This window comes from Ornithodoros turicata, chromosome 6 (genome assembly GCF_037126465.1).
Source record: "Ornithodoros turicata isolate Travis chromosome 6, ASM3712646v1, whole genome shotgun sequence".
In the NCBI taxonomy this organism is placed as follows: domain Eukaryota; kingdom Metazoa; phylum Arthropoda; class Arachnida; order Ixodida; family Argasidae; genus Ornithodoros; species Ornithodoros turicata.
The window spans coordinates 35006715-35027081 of record NC_088206.1 but is presented as its reverse complement, the minus strand read 5'-3'; the positions used below and the strand labels follow the sequence as shown (position 1 = coordinate 35027081).

Genomic DNA, 20367 nt, shown 5'->3' with positions numbered 1-20367 from the left:
ACCAAATTTATCTCCTGAAAAGTACATAGACATTAAATAAACAAGTTGTACAGGTTAGCAAAAAACATCATGACGTACTTTTGTACACTGATCGAGGGCAGTGCGTAGCCGCAAAGGTGCCTGAACTATCAAGCACCCCCTTCTACCCTGTCCACATGCCTCTTTTCCCATCAAGTGGTCTTGGTGGTACTGAAACTGATGATAACTAAGCCAGATGGCTCAAGATCCAGATAGCATATATCTTTAGATAGTCGTTATACTAACAAGTCTTTAAAGGGATGGTCGCATCCGTTCCAGTCGATTTAGTGTCATTTTATTCCTCCTGGACCACACTATTGACACACTGGATGTTGAGAGTATTCAGGAATTCCCTCTTTGGAAAACGAGAAAACGTCACTCCATAAGAACCAATGAGGGCGCGACCTTGAGAAAAGGAATGCTACAGCCATGCGGGAGTATCCTAGAGTCACCGGGCGTCTGGACGGTGTCTTTCCTCCTCTGAGTGCCGCGCTCCGCTTCGGAAGTGATGTCACGCTGCCGGAGATTCTGCAGTCGCAGAGGCAGTGCTGATCTTTAAAATTCGTTTCTTCAACATCTAAGCACTTTTTGAACAAAAAAATTAGCCAGGTGGATTATTGGCCGATGCTGAGCATACTGGTACATCGGTTCCACAGATGGATTCCCGGATGTGACCGTTTCTTTCACACTTTGCATATGCTCCAAACTATGCTAACTACTGCATTTCTGTCTTGCAGGCAAGCTTGAGGCGTACTGTTCTCTATGACTTCCATGTGAAGCATGGTGGAAGGATGGTTCCTTTTGCTGGCTTTGCAATGCCAGTGCAGTACTCATCGCATAGTATAACAGCATCTCATCTGCACACACGAGATCACGTGAGCATGTTCGATGTCTCACATATGCTGCAAAGCAAAATCCACGGTGAAGATCGTGTGAAGTTTATGGAGAGCCTCGTCGTGTGTGACATCGAAGGTATAAAAATTGAATTTTTACGGGGGTGTTAAATTTTGACTCTGTAAGGGTCGTGCAAAATAATTTACATGGAGATGCTGGCAACTCTGGGAAAACTGCAAATACATGTATTACGAGAAAGAAAGATGTGCAGTGACCATGTCATTTATGTCAGCGAAAATAATCTTCAACTGTATATCAGTTGGTGTGTGAAAGTAATTGATCTTTAAAGTGCCACTACGGACTAAATCTCATTTCTTCAGAATCCTACCAAATCCTACTGAAATCTTCTTGTCTCACTTTACAATCCTGCAAAATATTTTGGCTCTACATGACGCGAAAGTTAGAGAAAATTAATTTTTGCTTTTGAGAACTGTGACGTCATGTTAGGCTCCGTCGGAGCACCCGTCTCTCATCTGGCAACGTTGTTGCCCTTCGGGTCTTCCGGGGGGCTCACTTTTTTGCACTTCGTTAGCGGAGCCCCACGTGACATATCCTCCGTCTGCTCCGACCTTCAAGAAAACATAAGGCGGGCGAAGACATCTCTCCTATTTCCCCCTCTTTCAATCAGTGTCACATGACTTCTTCACCACGTGACCCTCCCCGGATGCCGGTGTCGTTGGAAGGAGAGGAGCGCTCTCTCCAGAACATGACATCGCTGCGATTTGTGAGCAAGACATGACATCACCAGCTCCTCCCATCATCGAAACTCGTGGAGGTCAGCAGAGCTTCAAAAATTGATAGAAATGCATGACGCTCGCAAACAGGATCCAAATTTCGCGTATAGACTCCTTGAGGTACCTTCCTTTCATGGACGAAACAAGATAAACGTCGTTTTCCGAGTCGGAGTGGCACTTTAATGACACAGAGATTTGAGTTCAGATGCAGACAGCAACAGTGCACATTGGAAGATTGAAGTTATCAACTTCATTTTTTTGCAACCAACGATCGGTATAAACATAAATGTCCTCTGTACAGGATCCAGTCTGTAGACTCAATCAGCACAAACACTTTTGGTAAGATTAAAAGATTTGAAAAAATTTTGGTCTATTTGCGAGATTAACAGTACGTATAGTGTTCTTGACATAGCTCACAAAGCTCTCTTCTGTGACCTGCATGGTCTCTGAGTTTTCTTCGAGGTGTGCCTGCAGTCTTGTTTTCCTATTTCTACATCTCAGTGGGCCGGGATAAATCATATGGAATACAGCCCTCCTCCCTGCTGAGAAAATATACCTATTACTCCGTCCCGCTCTTCTCGACAGCAGCACCATTTGCTAGGACACTCACAAAATTCCTTCCCTTTCGCCACACCCACGGTTTTTCATTGGCAAAGGATGGAATGACATCCAAGATCAAAGACAAGATCTCGGCACATATCATAACAAGGAATGTCTGAGCATAGGCAAATACAAAAGCAATGCAAGCTTCTGTGGTTTCCATGTTTGCCCTACTCAAGCTTATTTTGTGAGAGATTTCATGCATCAGCTTTCCTACATTTACACCAATTTGTCTGCATGCACTGCTTCCTGCACAATCGGCGTCAGACATAACCGGAATGCCAGCACTGCTGAGTGTGGGCCACTGACAAGATTACCACAAGAATAGCTCAACAGGCTATCTGGGATGGTTACCTCACCTGCAGCCATTCTCTGCCATGTGCTCCCATTCGCCACCGGTTGTGCTGCACATGCACCGGGACTAGATCTCACATCCAGTGGCCAACACTACCAAGTGCTGGTGTCCTTGTAGGTCACACGCTTGCACATTACAGTTAAAGTTTGACAGTGGTTGTACATATCAGGAATAATGGTGCTGTACTATTTTGCCCACTGTCTTACTGGACCAACATGTGCACTAGTTTTGTTCTGTGAAGCTTTTGTTTTCTAAGGTGATAACCCTTCAAAAAAGGAAAAATACTCTCCTGTAGTGCACCATATTATTGAAGGCAATTTGCGTTGGTTGTGAGTACGTGTGTGGTAGTATGGGCGTGACTAGCAGACTGAGGCACACATTTATGCAAAATTGCCCTTCCAGTATATTTATTTATCTATTCAACATGCACTAAGAGTTCCTGGGGACAGTACATGGAAATAATTACAGTATTATACACATCAGCCTCCCTGAAGACTAAGCACAAGCAGTGGTATTGCATAGAAACGATTTTCTGGAGGCGTAAGTGAGACATTTGAAACAACAAACTTTGAACTGGTCAGGTTGGCAGAAAATTGTGGAGGGGAATGGAGAAATACCAGAAGGAACAGTATGGATGAATCCATAGACGAACTTTGTAAGTAAGCGGTGCATTTCGTGGTTAGTAAGGTGAAGCTGTTGTTTAACTGACAAGAGCTAGCTTGAACAGCTAGGGCAATGTATTTCCTGGGATGAAGCCGCATTACTTTTGAAGCAGCCAATACTGTTTCTCTTTGTCAGAGAATGTCTACTTTATCTTCGAACAGAGGAGTAGAAGGCAAGCAAGCTGGTGTAGATTACTTGAGGTTGGCGTTATCATTTTCTTGAGGATGAAGAAGCACACGAAAAGATGACACAAACCAGCAAAGTGAATATTTGTTCCTGAAGAAGTCTAAGTAAGTGACAGGAAATTCACCAAGGAGGATGCAAGGGTCCCAGAGTGCTGGCTAACACAAAGCGCTGTGTGTATTATTTCGCCCGCTTCTACGAGGACACGGGGAAGCACTCCCAAATCCTCCTTCCCTGTAGAAAGGCTGTAGTCTATTGAATCCCCCTTAAATGTGACTCATGCTACATTGGTCAGACTGAGAGATGTGTTAATGGTTGACTTTGTGAATACTTTAACAACGTTGAAAAGAATACCCAAAGTTTAGCACTAACAAGACATATTTGCTCTTGTTCAGGCTGTGCCCCTTTGTGGCCACAATGCTAAGTTCCATACACTGTGAAAGATTATGTATCCCGTGTCCTCTTAGAAGCTGCCGAAATAATCCGCACACCGCTTTCAGTTAGCCAACCCTCTGTGGCTCTGGTGTCCTCCTTGGTCCATCTCCTGTCACATATGTACTTAGACTTCTTCGGGAATAAATGTTCACTTTGCTGGTTTGAGTTGTCCGTGCATGTCGTGTTTTTGTGTGCTTCCTCATCCTCAAGGAAATGTAAATGCCAACTTCGGGTACTTTATCTTCCCTTTTTGTGATATTGCAGGCTTAGCAGAAAATACAGGGTCCTTGAGTGTCTACACGACACAAAGTGGGGGAATCATTGATGACTTGATTGTGAGCAAAGCGTCCGATCACCTCTACATTGTATCCAATGCTGGTCGCATCGAACAGGATGTTGCACATGTCAAGGCGAGTATTTCATAAACAGTCGTGAGTGCTATCATTCCTTGCCATCACCTGTGCTATTTTTTATTGTTGATCTTGTCACAATGAAGTCACGAACGACTGAGAGCCATTCCCAGCAAGCAAAATACACGCGTTAATATTACTTCATAAGCCCCCATTAATTCTACCCTAGTGGGCTATTGTCTCGAATATTGCCCGGCATGTGGGGGCTCTGCTCCAATGTGACCTGTCTCCCTGCGTGAGCGTGAGGTTGTGTCTCCAAGGGAAACACTTGAAAGTGCCCTGCCCACCGTCACAGGAAGGTGTTGAGTAATGAAGTGCTCTATATCTTTGGCGACCCAATGGTTTGAATAGGAAATGATGCATTATTTACTAAATGCTAAATTTGGATTGGGACATCCGTTTTGTGAGCTAGGACTGGACGAGTCAAAGTTTTTAATGTGAAATTGTCTGTATTACGAAGTTGCAATTTCGAATTTAGGTGCCTTTTGTGAAACTGATGTCCCATTTCAAAATTACTAATTAGTAGCGAGTTGTAGTAGATCGGAAGGTGTTTATGGTGTCGGGTCCAGAAACATGATAAGAAAGTCAGCTTATTCTTTTGAAGTGGCTGACTTAACATATGGCTGATGTTTGATTTGGCAGCTTCCTTTACCTAATGGTAAATCCAATCCTTTATCCAGTCTGTGCTCCTGCTGTCAACGAATGTGGAATACAGAAGAACCGCACTGCCTCTGGCAAATATGTACTTAATTCTCGCATTACCTTCCTCAGATGGTAGGCGAACTGCTTCAGAGCGAGCGTATCCTTTGGAGACACAACGTGGCACTGACGCTGGGAGATATGTCATAGTGGGGTGGAGTCCTCGTGCGCCGTGCAATATTAGGGACGATAGCCCCCTCATGGACCCACAAAGATAAATGAAGCAAATTGAAGAAATGGCAGGGAAACAGTTTGTCATTTTTATCCTCCAAGGTAGTCTGCGATTGGGCGTGCCTAAAATGCACATCTGAAGCCAAGCTCGGTAGAGCGCTGACACATTAAATTCCCTTTCACAATTATTCTCTTATGTAGCTCTGCACTAAGTCATGTATGAGGAGAGGTGAGGTGCTGCATGGCTTCTTTCGTAACCCTTTTTGTTTGTGTGACAGATGTGTGTTTGGCTGTGCGGATGCAGCATCCATATGCAAATGGTTAGGATACTTTTCAGACACAATTTCAGCTCATTTTTCATTCATAGCGACTCCTGGCCAATTGTTTGCAACATACTAGTGGGTCAAATTATTCTGTGCAGACTCCTTCTGCATTGAATAGGACACTTTCTCGCCTATAGAAATATACACATCAACAACTTTTGTTATTTTTTCCATTGCTTTCATTGTCTTATTTTTACACTTTTAATTTTAACAAAAATGTCATAGTAGTTCTGTGGCATCAAACTATTGTGCAGTAGTTCAGTAATGGAACATATGATTGTGGGACATTATCATCCATTTCCATAAGTGTGCATTCCATAATGTTGTTCACCAACATGCACATGAAACATAAAGATTATTATTACCTTAAGTCAGAATAGAGCGTACTACTACAATAACTCTGGGATTTACTTCCCGTACGAGCATAATATAGACTGTCACAGTGTGTCTGATTATTATGAAATAACCCCAAACTGTCTGACATCTTTGTTTTGTGTGTGCACAGAGCAAGTTATCTGAATTTCAGAAGAAGGGAGGCAAGGCAGAGTTGGAGCTTCTTCCAAACCATGCTCTTCTTGCTGTACAGGGTTAGTAATCTATGATACATGCCATAGAATGCGAATTACACTGGGATTGTCTGAGCTGTGATTAGTCTTTGCATTTCTTGCACGTGGTTACAAAAGTACAACAGCATTTATTTATTTATCTATTTATGTTGCAAATGATCCAAACGGACAGTGAAAAGTATCACAAAAAGAAAATATCAGTGGTGGTTGCGATGTTACAGCTTTGTTGCCTGTAGGCAACACCAGGCAAAACCCCGGAAACACTACTTTCCAGACTACAATTACTAACGAGTGTGAAAACAAATGCGACAATTTTTCCCAGGTGTGAGGCATAGGGAGACATTGCACTTTGTGCACACTACATGGGTAATTCCAGCGCTATTTGGATATTTGCAACGCCCTTTCATCTCAGCAAACTTCGGAAAGTCGTCCAGACGATCGGCCCTATCTCCATCGATGGTAAAGGCACTGCCGGTCCTCTGTGCTTTTTAGCTTCCAGCATGTTTTCTGTTTGTGAGTTTGCTAACGGATGCCTTCTTGATGGGGTCTTTCCTTGTTTTCTAGCCTATGTGCACACGCAATTTCGGATTTGAAATCTACCAACGACATGTGCTCCTTGGATGGAATGTCAGCTACTGTACTAGCTGATGTCTGGGGCTTTCTGTTGTCTTTGAAATGCAGCGATTCTTTTATGAACTCCCAGATGTCCCGTGTCATGACGTTTGCTATGTGGTTGACCCAAAATTTCTCAGACCAGTGCATGCGTGCCTGGGGCAGCTTATATGGACGTGCCGAGTAAGATACCAATAAATTCCGTTCAGTTCCTTTGACGGTCATTGCAAGCACTTTGTTCAGATTCTTTTGTACAATATAAAGACAGGACTGCTTGCAAATGTGCTGCAGAAGTTGTTTGTCCAAAAAACTTCTGCAGCAGATTTGTGAGCAGTCCTGTCTTTACAGTGCACAAAAGTGTAGATTTATCAGTACGATACTTGGGAACACCTCTGAACACCTCTGAAAACGTCTTTTGGTGTGTTGCCTGAAGGCAACATCCAGCATTAATGGGTTGGTGATGGCAGGCATGAAATAGATTCAAAAAGTGGCGCTCTCTGTGTATCCAAATGACGTTGCCGTTTGGGCCGCAGGAAAATCACGACCTGCCAATCAGTGCCGTTTGTAGCTGGCTTTAAATAACATCCACAGGTGCCTCACACAACTTGGGATGGACCATTTGCCTGAAAAGTGTGTCGAGCTCCCATTCACACGCAGGGCTATGAGAAATTTCCCTCCGTGGGTTGGGGCCAAGAAGCTTGGGCCTGTACATTTCCATCGCTTCCTTGATGTTGTCATAGACTTGGACCTGCACTGGACTCGCCACATTAAGCACCTTGAAGTCATAGTGCAGCGATGGCTCCCTAATATTCAACATCTTTCTGGCTCAGGATGGGACTATGATCAGCGCTCCCTTCTTGCAGTTCACTCAGCTTTGGTGCGGGTGACTGCTTTACAGCCTTCCGGTCCTGCACAGGATATCCTCAACGTTATTAAATACTAGGGCTCAGGATCTAACATGTTATTCTGATTTTCGTTTAAAACATTTCCGTTTAAACGTTTGATACGCCGTTTAGATTAACGTATAGTGCACGTTTTAACGCACGTTCCTGCACGTATCGTAGATTAACGTAACTCTGGAAAACGTTTCCTTATGAAACGTTTAAACGTTTTGTTAAAATGAAGCGGTTGAACGTTATGTCGAGGTCGTTTAAACGTCTTGTTAATACGAAACGCAATGCCTTTCGAAACGGATAGCTATTTAAGCAACTTCTTATCTTTATTAATGGGAAACATGGACGCGCGAGGCATTACGAGGACAGAGACAGAAGAGTTGCCCCGTTATGCCTGGCGCGTCCATGGTTCCCATCAGTAATTACCAACTACATCAGTTTCTCACTGTCTTATAAGTAGCTTATTATGTACTTCTGTTCATATTTGGCTTTTAAGCAACCCTATTTCTGTTCATTTTCGTCCTACATTTCATTATGAACCGGCGTGTTTCACTATAGTTTTAAACATGTCGAGCGTGTAATGGCGGTGATGACGTTTGAATCTGTTGGGTAGTTGATACTAAAAATTTCATATCTATCTTCTTTACGCGAGTAGTATTTTGGTGAAAAGACCAACGCGGAAGATTGTCACCTTGAGCGACTACTTTAGCCCGAAGAATGTAACCTGCTCTTTCCTACTTGTTCCCACTATTGCACTCTAAAACCAGAACATTTGCCAATTACGTGTTAAGAGCCAATCACTGTCCTGAATGATATCATTCTTGCGCCAGAGTGGGAAAAAAGGGATGAGCACGACTTTTGTGGCATGATGCGCTGAAGCGAATTCCCACAAAGAGCCGTACACCTCCCGTTATGAAAAATTGGGATGGAGAAAAGGATAACACCCAGCATTGTAATTCTGCCGGACGATGTCAATAAGATAAAACTCCGTTTTTCGAGTGTCAGTGATCCCAATGCCATGAGTGCACACGGAGCGAGGTCGTGGCAACGCTCTATTAACCACCAAGAAACGGAGTAAAATGCGCTCTGCGCTGTGATGGTTCTTTATTAAACATAAGACGGTCACATATGAGCAAGACAAAGTAACATGCCACTTTAACGATACCCTGCACTGTCTTTCAAGGAAAGTAAGCTGTAGTGTTCAGAGGAGGAATGAAAATGATTAAAAACGATTATGTAAAAGAAAATGATTAAATGTCTCCTGGGAAAACGTTTAAATACGTATACGTGCTGTTGAACGTATATCTAACATTTTAAACGTGTTTTAAGAAAACGTTTAATCTGTGAAACGTGTTACGAAACACGTTTCTTAAGAAAACGTTTTGACGTTTAAACGTTTAACATAGAGCTCTATTAAATACCCTTTGGAGCCTGTTTGCTTGAAGCCTTCGTCATTGTCTTGGAGTTCCAAGAATGGCAGAAACACAGCATGTTCTGGCTGAAGCTTGTGAACTCCCGATTGAGGTTCTACTGAATGTGAAACAGTTCGGCACTAATTGAACCTCTGTGTGCAATAAGGGGTTAAGTTGACTTATCCCCTTTGTACTATTTTTGCTGCAATGACGTCTACATACCAGTATGCACCTGTGCATGAAAATTTAGCACCTTATTGTGATTTGCTGGCCTGCTACAGCATGGTGAAAAACGGCAAATGCATGTGTGTCAATGGGACTTACAGTCAGATCAGGCCCCTTTTCTTGGTTTGGCATTTTTCGACTTATCCCCTTATTGCATACAAAGGTTCAATTCTGTTTGCGTGCGCACAATCGTCGTCACTTGCTCCTCAGGAAAATTCGATACAGGCCTGAAAGCAACTTTTATCGCAGAGGACGCATTTATCCGCAACCCTAGTGACGGATGTATTAATGACTTACCACTGTGTGTACGAAGCAGGGCTCAGACTGGTTCTCTAGTGGGTTCCAGCTTACTGTAGTGTTGTGGGGAACAAACGCGCCGACAGCACCGCAGAAGCGGCTCTCACATCTTAAAGGCGGACGAGTATTGCACTGCTGAGAGGAGCCTGTTGTTCCATTCTCCGATGTCTAGTCGCACACCTGGCTTCCCACCAATGGACAAATGACATTCTCCCCCATCTGTGCTTAGAAGAGTTGATCCGACGCTCGCTTTCTGGATGCCACAAAACACCTCTCGTCAGCACGCTACACTAATTCATTGGATGCGACTCAATGTGACTTTTGCAGCGCAGTGGCATCACCGCTTGAGACAAGTTTGTAGTGGCATGGCATCCCAAGGAAGATGAGGGATGCCGTGTGCGCACGCACCACCCGCACCAAGCTTCGCTCCACCGCCATTAAACCATTCTCATGCCAACCGTCAGCCTGTCCCTTCATTATCCCTCGTCGCGACAATCCACAATTGGTGACCCGAACTACCCTGCTGATCCAACTGCATACCCTCCGCTGATCGCTTTTACCATGCAGGAGTCCTCGTCCACCAGCAACGTCAGTCGCGTCGCCGTGAGACTACTGCCATTTTGGCCTGCGCACCCTACACACCCTACGCACATCTGGTTCGTACAGGTCGAATGCCAATTCCAACTGGCTGGCATCACCACGCAAGCGACGAAGTATCAGCACGTCGTTTCCGTCCTTCCACCCGAGGTAGCTTCTGATGTGACCGACATTCTCTGCGCTTTGTCGGGCCCTACGCCCTACGACACACTGAAGGCTGCTATCATTCAGCGCACCATGGCATCCGACCGGAAGCGTTTCCAACAGCTTCTCTCCGCCGAAGATCTCGGAGACCGGCGACCATCCCAATTTCTACGGCATATGCAGAGCCTGCTCGGTGACCGCGCCCAAACTTTTGACGAAGCACTCCTCAAGGAGCTATTCTTACAGCGCCTTCCATCTACCGTGCAGATGATACTGGCCACTGCAACCAACCTTTCGCTAACAGAGCTGGCGCTTCATGCGGACAAGATTCTGGAAGTGGCGCAGCCTTCACTAGCCGTCATGCAGGCCACCCTCCCGATGCCCGCTCACGTGTCTGCACCCTGCACTTCGGTGACTGCCCCTCAGCCTTCCTTCCGTCCTGCCGATCCAACAAGCGAAATTGCCGCTCTTCGAGACGACGTTCACGAGCTCCGTGCCCTCATCGCCACGACACAGTCAAACCGTGGCCCTGCCTCCGCTCGACGTCAGCAATTCCGTTGCGGTTCACGATCCCGACAATTTCATAGGTCCCATTCTCCAGAGCGTGCCAACCCTTCACCATTCTGTTGGTACCACTGGTCCTTCGGTGCTCAAGCTCGCAATTGCCAACCGCCGTGTTCCTGGCCGGGAAACCTTCCCGGGGAGCGCTAAAGGCGGCGAGCGCCCCCCCTCCTGTCCATCGGGACCGCCTGTTCTTCGTCGCCGACTTAGCATCTCGTCGGCGCTTCCTTGTGGATACTGGTGCTGAGATTAGTATCCTTCCGGCCAGCAAGGCGAACAAGTGCAAGTTCCCGATTTACCACTTGACCGCTGTCAACCACACCAGCATTCTCGTTTACGGCGAGCAGTCACTGACGCTAAACCTCGGCCTACGTCGCTCCTTCCCATGGATCTTCAAAATCGCAGCCGTTGACCAGGCTATTATCAGAGCAGATTTTCTGCAGCATTTTGGTCTGCTTGTCGATGTGCGTCGTAAGGTCCTCCTTGACTCGAACACGGGACTGCGCATAGCAGGCATGGGATCAACGCCCCGCATTTCCTTGCACGCCATCTCCCTCTCGTCCCTTCAGTCTCCCTTCGCTGCCGTGATCAGCGAATTCCCTTCTCTGTCCCAGCCCCCTGATTGGACGAAGCCCGTTCGCCACGACGTTGTCCATTGTTGACATTGACATCGTTGACATTGTCTCGCCCCTTAGAAGTGGAATATCGCTCGCAGCGAATTCGACCATATGTTGGCTATCGGCATCGCCCGCCCCTCCTCCAGCGATTGGGCATCTCCCCTACATATGGTCCCCAAGAAAACCGGAGACTGGCGGCCATGCGGCGATTACCGCGCCCTGAACATCGCTACGAAACCCGGGGCCAAGTATTTCAGCAAAATCGATCTCACTAAGGCATACCACCAAATTCCCGTAGCGCCAGAGGACGTTCCGAAAACAGCCATTGTGACACCTTTCGGGCTCTTGGAATTCCTGCGCATGCCTTTCGGCTTGAGGAATGCTGCGCAGACGTTCCAGCGTTTTATTGATTCGATACTGCGAGGCCTCTCCTTCGTTTTCGCGTACATGGATGACCTCGTCATCGTCAGCGAAACAAAGGAGCAGCACTTCCACCACCTCCGCGAAGTCTTTGCCCGCCTCGAACACCACGGCGTTGTCATCAACACCCAGAAGTGCGAGTTTGGCAAGCCCTCTCTTGAATTCTTGGGCCATCTCGTATCCTCTGCCGGAATCTCGCCTCTGCCCAAGAAGATCCAGACCATCGCAGAATTTCCGACCCCCACTTCAATCCGTCAGCTGCGCCGCTTTCTCGGCTTGGTCAACTTTTATCGGCGTTTTGTGCCATCCTGCGCAGCGATACTCCGGCCACTGGAGGACCTCCTCCAGTCCCCAGGGCCCGGCGCGTCCAAGTTTCCGTGGGCAGAGGCTCACGAGGCAGCTTTTGACGCCATCAAGAAGGCCCTCTCGCACGCGACACTTCTTGCTCACCCTCGTCCCGATGCTGCTTTTTCGTTGATGGTCGATGCCTCCGACCGGGCCTTGGGCGCTGTTCTTCAACAAGAAGTCGATCACTGCACCCAACCTCTTGGCTTCTTTTCAAGATGTCTCCAACCGAGGCCCGCTACAGCGCTTTCGGCAAGGAACTGCTGGCAGGTTATGCGGCCGTGCGCCACTTCCGCCACTTTTTGGAGGGACGGCGTTTTGTTATCTGGACACACCATAAGCCAGCCCCTCTTCGGAGCGTTCACGTCCGCTGGCCAAAATTATTCCCCCCGCGAGATTCGCCACCTTGCGTACATCGCGGAATTTTCCACGGACGTACGCCACGTGAAGGGCTCCGCCAACGTAGCGGCCGATGCACTCAGCCGTGTCTACGCTGTACCCGGGCAGCCCGTCCTCAGCATCGACAACCTGGCAGCCACACAAAATTCGGACGACCAGCTCTGCCAGCTCCGCGCGTCCTCGCGCACGTCCCTCAAGCTTGCTGACATTCTCCTGCCCAGTTCAGCCGTCCCCATCCTCTGCGACACGTCAGGCCGGTCACCTCGCCCTGTCGTCCCTTCTACTCTCCGCCGCGCAGTTTTTGACAGCGTCCACTGCCTTGCCCATCCCGGAGTTCGCACCACCATCAAGTTGGTTACCGACCGTTTCGTCTGGCCAGGGGTGTGGCAGGACATCCGCCGCTGGGTGCGCGCCTGCACGCCTTGCCAGATCAGCAAGTGCCACCGCCACACCATCTCACCGCTTGGCCAGTTCGCCCCACCAACAAGCCGTTTCTCGAAGGTCCATATTGACATAGTTGGACCCCTGCCCCTCTCTGACCGTCATCGCTACCTTCTAACATGCGTCGACAGATTCACCCGATGGCCGGAGGCGGCACCCATGCAGGACAGCACAGCTGAAACTGTCGCAGCGACTTTTCTTCAGACGTGGATTGCCCGATTCGGCGTGCCCTTCCCGAACCACACTTTCCAGGTCTCTGAATCAGCTGGACTCTCGTCCCCTCTCTTTGTTAAAATTGATTGGTCCATGGCCACATCTAGCCCACCAATGCTCTGCCCTCAAAGCTCTTCTGGCCCTTCTGGACATCGTAGGACTTTGGTCCTCACTGTGAGGAGACTCACTGTTCCATTTCCCACATCACCACCAACAGTGGGGTAGGGTAACGCCCCTGGTGATGAAATTCTGCAATCATCATCCTTAAATAATGTTGTTTTGTTCTCTTTATGCATGTGTGCTGTTGACTATTTGAATGAATCACTGTTTCTCTTTCAATTTAATAAATAAACTATATAATAAGTAGTCATTTACGTGGATACCTGCACTAATCTTGTAGGTTCATGGCTGCAAAAGATAATATAAAAAAATCCACTTGATGATTGCGTGCAGTTTGTTTTACATTTTTTCTTATCGATTTAATGTAATGGCATTTTCTGGAATGGAACCTATTGTACTGTGACGTGCTTTCTTTTATTCCAGCCATCTTCTGGCTACCCCATTAGTGGACCTTTCCCGAGTAAACATATGTGCATGCGCAGCCACCTGCAGGCGGCCGCCATGTTAGCTGGGGGCATAGGTGGGCATTTTCCTACGGCCTCACTCATCCTCACCTCACGAAGCACAGACTTTATTGGCCTCACTCACCCTCACCAAATTTTCCTCACCACTAACTAAACCTCAGTTGCCCTCACCCTCACATTCCATTTTAAATTTTGCCCTCGCAAACCTCACCTCAGGGCATCGGGATCCCGAGAGGCCTCACCATCCTCATCCTCACATGCCTTCACCTCATGAGGCTATTCACAACCCTTATGGCCTCACGTATCTTCACCTCATGAGGGTCCTCATCCTCACGTGTCCTCACCTCATGAGGGCCCTCATATCCTCACGGCGCCTCATGTACTTTCGCCTAATGAGGACCCACATGGCCTCACGAGTCCTCACCCTCACGTGCCCTCACCTCATGAGGGCCCTCATGGCCTGACGTGTCTTCAAGTCACGAGGAGGCACATGAGCCTCAAAAGAACTTTCCGTCATGTTCACATGACTCGTTCCGTCATGTTCACATGTTCACATGTCGGCGTTGAACTACTGTGTCGGTAGTTGGTACTAATGATACTGCGCGGCATTAAACTGTTTATAGGGTTTCGTGCTGTGCTTGGATAAATGTGGTAACAGGTGTTACTGTCACAGTGAGGTTTAACGTTAGTGTTTGGCATCAGCATAGAGGAGCCCGAACCCATCACGTCATCCGTGAGGGACTATCCTTGACTTTGCTGACCAAGAGCGAGGGAGGCTCCGCCCCCAAATGGCGCGCCAATAGGAGGACTCGGGAGGCGGAGCGCTGCGGCCTCTGCTCTTGCCTAATAGATGGAGCATCGGTAGCGCTCGGCTCGGGATATGTGAGCCGCTGTTGTCTGCTTCTTCCGGTAGAGCTACGACCTTGAAGCCTCTGCTCTCGCGTAAGAGATGGCGCAACATTGGCGCTCGGTAAGGGCACGTGTGGTCACCATAACTTTGACCCTCGACCTTGAGACTGGCCGGTAACCTAAATTCCGATGACGCGGGGATAGCAAACCATAGTGCGTAGTTTTGATGATTATGCTTCATGAATATGTCATTACATTACCAAATTTGTGGCCAGTTCTACGTTTCGCTCCGCTCTTTTGCGTAAACATTGTCTTAGCTCATGAAAAATGAAAGAAATATTTGTTCTACTCCTCACACTGAAATAAAGCATTTAAAATAATTGTCCATGAAGAAGACTGAGAGACACGGACACAGAAGACGACACACGTAGGTTCTCAGTGGTTCTCTGAGAACCTACGTGTGTCGTCTTCTGTGTCCGTGTCTCTCGGTCTTCTTCATGGATCTATACCAGCTAGCCTGCACCCTTTCCCTTGTTTCTAAAATAATTGTACTGTGTGTTTCTTTTTTCTTTTTGTAAGTAGTTACGCAAGTATGTAAAAAGGACAGAAATGTTGCTGCTTGTTCTACTCCTCGCACTGAAATAAATAATTTAAAATAATTGAACCTCTGTATGCAATAAGGGGATAAGTCGAAAAATCCCAAAATGAGAAAAGGGGCCTGATATGATTGTCCGCCCATTGACACACATGCATCTCCCGTTTTTTTTTACCATGCTGTAGCGGGCCAACAAATCGCAATAAGGTCCTAAGTTTTCATTGGCAGGTGCATACTGGTATGTTGATGTCATTGCAACAAAAATAGTAAAAATAAGTAGACTTATCCCCTTATTGCATACAGAGGTTCAATTGTACTGTGTGTTTCTTTTCATGTTTTTTTTTCTTCTCTTTTTGTAAGTAGTTACGCAAGTATACTGTGTAGTTTTGACGATTATGCTTCATGAATGTGTCATTATTACATTACAAAATTTTTTGGCCAGTTCGACATTTCGCTCCGCTCTTATGCGTGAACATTGCCTCAGCTCATGGAAAAGGAAAGAAATGTTGCTGCTTTTGTTCTACTCCTCGCACTGAAATAAATCATTTAAAATAATTGTACTGTGTGTCTCTCTTTTTTTTAAAGTAGTTACGCAAGTATGTAAAAGGGAAAGAAATGTTGCTGCTTGTTCTACTCCTCGCACTGAAATAAATCATTTGAAATAATTGTACTTTGTGTGTCTTTTTCGTTTTTTAAGTAGTTACGGAAGAAACTGTTTAGTTTTTGTAAGGGATTCCGGGATCGAACGTCGTTTGGTCGAAAGCTGTCGCGGAACATTTGGACGAAAGCCATTTAATCGAACACCGTTTGACCGAAACGGCAGCGGTCATGAAACAGAACACACAGACAACATGAGAAGATTAAGAAGCAATTCCAAAGGCCCTGATACCTTCTGCATATTTCCTGCAGATATGTTGGAAAAACGCAGCGAGCCACATGTCTCACGTTAGCGTGGGCGTAGGAAAAAATTGTCCCAGTTTGCGGAGAATTTTACCAAATGAAACGTTTGGGCGTACTTTTAGCAATACGCTGAGACAGTATCAGCCACGAGGACATGAGAGTGGAGCTAAACGTCTAATTTTACTGCAAACGCAGTTTCAGCATATGCAAATAAATAGCGAGAAAAAAAGGCACATCATCGGATCGCCTTCTGGATGCGAAAAAGTGGATTAGGATGAGAAATGTGTTTATGGGCGAGCGGATGACACAGAGTGAAATGTTCCTTGGGATAACAGCATTTAGGACTGAAGCTTTCTTTTGTTGTTTTCTTCTTTTTTGTTTCATCAACGCTCCAAGCGAACGAATAAAAGAATCGATCGAACGACTGCTGCCGTTTTTGATCAAACGGTGTTTGATCAAATGCCTTTCGACCAAATGCCCCGCGTTCGATCAAACAGCTTTCGACCAAACGACGTTCGATCAAATGTCCCGGAACCCTTACAAAAAGGAAGCACACACACAGTGTACAATTATTCTCTTTCATAACTACTGACAAAAAGGAAAAAAAGACACACACACACAGTACAATTATTTTCTTCCGTAACTACTTACAAAAAGGGAAAAAAAGAAACAGAATATAATTATTTCAAAGGATGTAGTTCAGTGTGAGGAGTAGAACAAGCAGCAACATTTCCTTTCTTTTTACATAGTTCTGTAACTACTTACAAAAAGAAAGAAAAAGACACACAAACACTACAATTGAAAATTATTCATTTCAGTGCGAGGAGTAGAACAAGCAGCGACATCTCTTTCCTTTTTACATACTTGCGTAACTACTTACAAAAAATAAGAAAAAAAAGAGACACACAGTACAATTATTTTAAATGATTTATTCCAATGCGAGGAGTAGAACAAAAGCAGCAACACTTCTTTCCTTTTCCATGAGCTGATGCAATGCTCACGCATAAGAGCGGAGCGAAACGTCGAACTGGCCAAAAAATTTGGTAATGTAATATTGACACATTCACGAAACATAATTGTCAAAACTACGCAGTATACTTGCGTAACTACTTACAAAAAGAAAAAAACAAACGTGAAAAGAAACACACAGTACAATTGAACATCTGTATGCAATAAGGGGATAAGTCGACTTATCCTTTTTTTACTATTTTTGTTGCAATGACATCTACATAAAGTATGTACCTGCCAATGAAAACTTAGGACCTTATTGCGATTTGTTGGCCCGCTACAGCATGGTAAAAAAACGGGAAATGCATGTGTGTCAATGGGACGGACAATCATATCAGGCCCCTTTTCTCATTTTGGGATTTTTCGACTTATCCCCTTATTGCATACAGAGGTTCAATTATTTTAAATTATTTATTTCAGTGCGAGGAGTAGAACAAGCAACAACATTTCTGTCCTTTTTACATACTTGCGTAACTACTTACAAAAAGAAAAAAAGAAACACACAGTACAATTATTTTAAATGCTTTGTTTCAGTGCGAGGAATAGAACAAATATTTCTTTCATTTTTCATGAGCTAAGACAATGTTTACGCAAAAGAGCGGAGCGAAACGTCGAACTGGCCACAAATTTGGTAATGTAATGACATATTCATGAAGCATAATCATCAAAACTACGCACTATGGTTTGCTATCGCCGCGTCATCGGAATTTAGGTTACCGGCCAGTCTGAAGGTCGAGGCTCAAAGTTATGGTGACCACACGTGCCCTTACCGAGCGCCAATGTTGCGCCATCTCTTACGCGAGAGCAGAGGCTTCAAGGTCGTAGCTCTACCGGAAGAAGCAGACGACGGCTCACATATCCTGAGCCGAGCACTACCGATGCGCCATCTATTAGGCAAGAGCAGAGGCCGCAGCGCTCCGCCTCCCGAGTCCTCCTATTGGCACGCCATTTGGGGGCGGAGCCTCCCTCGCTCTTGGTCAGCAAAGTCAAGGATAGTCCCGTGAGGCCCCTCACGAAAGGCCTTATGGCCTCATTCGTGAGGTCCCTCACGAAAGGATTCATGGCCTCATCCGTGAGGTCCCCCACGAAAGGCCTCACGGCCTCATCCGTGAGGTTCCTCACGAAAGGCCTCACAGCCTCATCGGTGAGGTTCCTCACGAAGGGCCTCACGGCCTCATCCGTGAGGCTTCTCACGGAATACGTTGTACCCTCACGTATTGATGGCCTCACGACGACTGGCCTCATGAGGGCCCTCACGGTGGGCCTCATGAGGGACAATGTCTCACGACTGTCCTCGTGAGGAACATTCAGCGTGTTCTGGCCTCACTCACCCTCACCTCATCGTCGTGAGGTGAGGGTGAGGCGTCTTCATGAGGGTCCTCATGAGTGAGGACGCCCAGCTATGGTTGGGGGAGATCATCAGCTTCGAGGTTACGTGGACGTTTGGCAGAGACTTTACCACGCTTGTACGCCTGATTACTAAACTGTGCTTTCACTCTTTTCACATTCTTGAAATCTCCTCTTGCTACTTTCCTACGCAGCGTGCAAATTGGTATGAGCGTCGCAATGATTACTGGAGGGGAAGATGACGGCCGATATTCCGCCACTAGGGGCAGCGCGAACGTGTTGGTGGTCCATTATGACAACATAAATATTTGTTTATGATTATGTGACAGTGAAACTGTAGAAGAAACTCTGTTGATCTGCATATCTAATGTATTCCGATCTATTATAAAGGAGTTTTGGAAGAGTGGACCCAATTTTAGTGTACTCAACCAAAGGCAATGCGGGAGAGCCTTAAAAAAAAGTTTAGCTGCTGCCCTAACTGTAAGCACCTTGTGCTTGAGGGCATGTCAAGGGATTGCCATAGTATTGCATTTTGTGTGTGAAATTCATTCGCTTCAGAAATAGAAAGTTTGGTCCTATAGAGCATTGAAAAATTGATGTTATACCAACCATGCACTTGTTTTACTATTTTCACTTGGAGCTGGCTTTCACATGACTTGCAATGCAAGTTTGGGATGAGCAAGTGACTGTATACATCCAAAATTCAGTGCTGTCTGTGTTTAGCTTCTGTGCAGTGGCCATGACACTTTTTCTTTGCTTTCCCAGGGCACGTGGATCCCTTATTTTAAAATGTACTATAGAGTAGAACAAACCAAAAGGACACAAACAAGCTTGTGTACATTTGAATGTGGTAACATTTGTCATGTCGCCCAGTTGTATGTTTCCTGTCCATGTTGTTTTCCTGAGACTCAAGGAAATGTTACCACTCTCTTTGCTATTGAGTATTAGTAAAATGCTGTAATGTAGTTATTATGTTCCTTTCTTCTTTTTTTTTTCAGGCCCAGGCATGTCAAAAGTACTGCAGCCCCTTGTAGACTGTGAATTGAGTAAATTGACATTTATGTGCACAACTGTAGCAACGGTAGCAGGTATTCCACACTGCAGAGTAACTCGCTGTGGATATACTGGTGAAGATGGTGTTGAGGTAGGCCAGTTTATCGTAGATTTTATATATTTATAACACCCATAATTAGCCGTTTTTTTTTTCTGTTTTCTTCCACCTTCTGTTTTCTTGCACCAATTTGACGGAGAGTTGAATGCAGTGGACAATTTCTGTATCTCGAAACGACGGTTTTCACATTCCCCCCCCCCCCCCCCCCCCAAGCTATTACCATTGTAGCAGGGCATTTGTTATGCGTGGGGTAAATCTAACATGCACTTTCTGTTCCCAGCAAAAAAAGTGTTACATTTGCTTGACAAATTTTGGATTTCCCTGGTAATTCAGAAAATTCAGTTTTTCACGACCCAAAATTGGTCAAAAGTGCTTGTATGTCATGGCAAAAGTTTGCTGAAAATACTAAACTTTGTTGGTCCCATAATTTTAAGACAAGTGGATTTCTTAATGTACTTTTGTGACACGTGAGATAACTGTCTAAAAAGAGGGAGGGGACAGGTATGTTGCATTGGCTACAGGGCAACCACGAGGTGCCAGGGGAGCTTGTGACCTTTATGGCCTTATCACACTGACTCGACAATGACAAGACAGCCAACAAAAACAGGTTGGCGAAATGCAGCAAGCAGACAAGGACATAGAAAGAACTAAACAGGACAAGTTGCTACATTTTGCCATCATGAACTTGTACCAACTACCCTGAATTGTTCCTATTGTGCAACAAAAATAGTCATTTTTGTCGTCAT

At 45.9% G+C, this 20367-nt stretch overlaps 1 protein-coding gene across 1 annotated transcript in view; it reads left to right on the top strand.

Moving 5' to 3' along the window:
- The window catches only part of LOC135396534 (aminomethyltransferase, mitochondrial-like), a 63577-nt gene that overhangs the window by 1813 nt on the left and 41397 nt on the right, over window positions 1–20367 (top strand). Inside the window, exons 2-5 of the mRNA XM_064627561.1 lie at window positions 756–990; window positions 4147–4292; window positions 5991–6072; window positions 19509–19654. Of these exons, the coding sequence (XP_064483631.1) occupies window positions 756–990; window positions 4147–4292; window positions 5991–6072; window positions 19509–19654 (609 nt within the window). The remainder of the gene's footprint in view (window positions 1–755; window positions 991–4146; window positions 4293–5990; window positions 6073–19508; window positions 19655–20367) is intronic.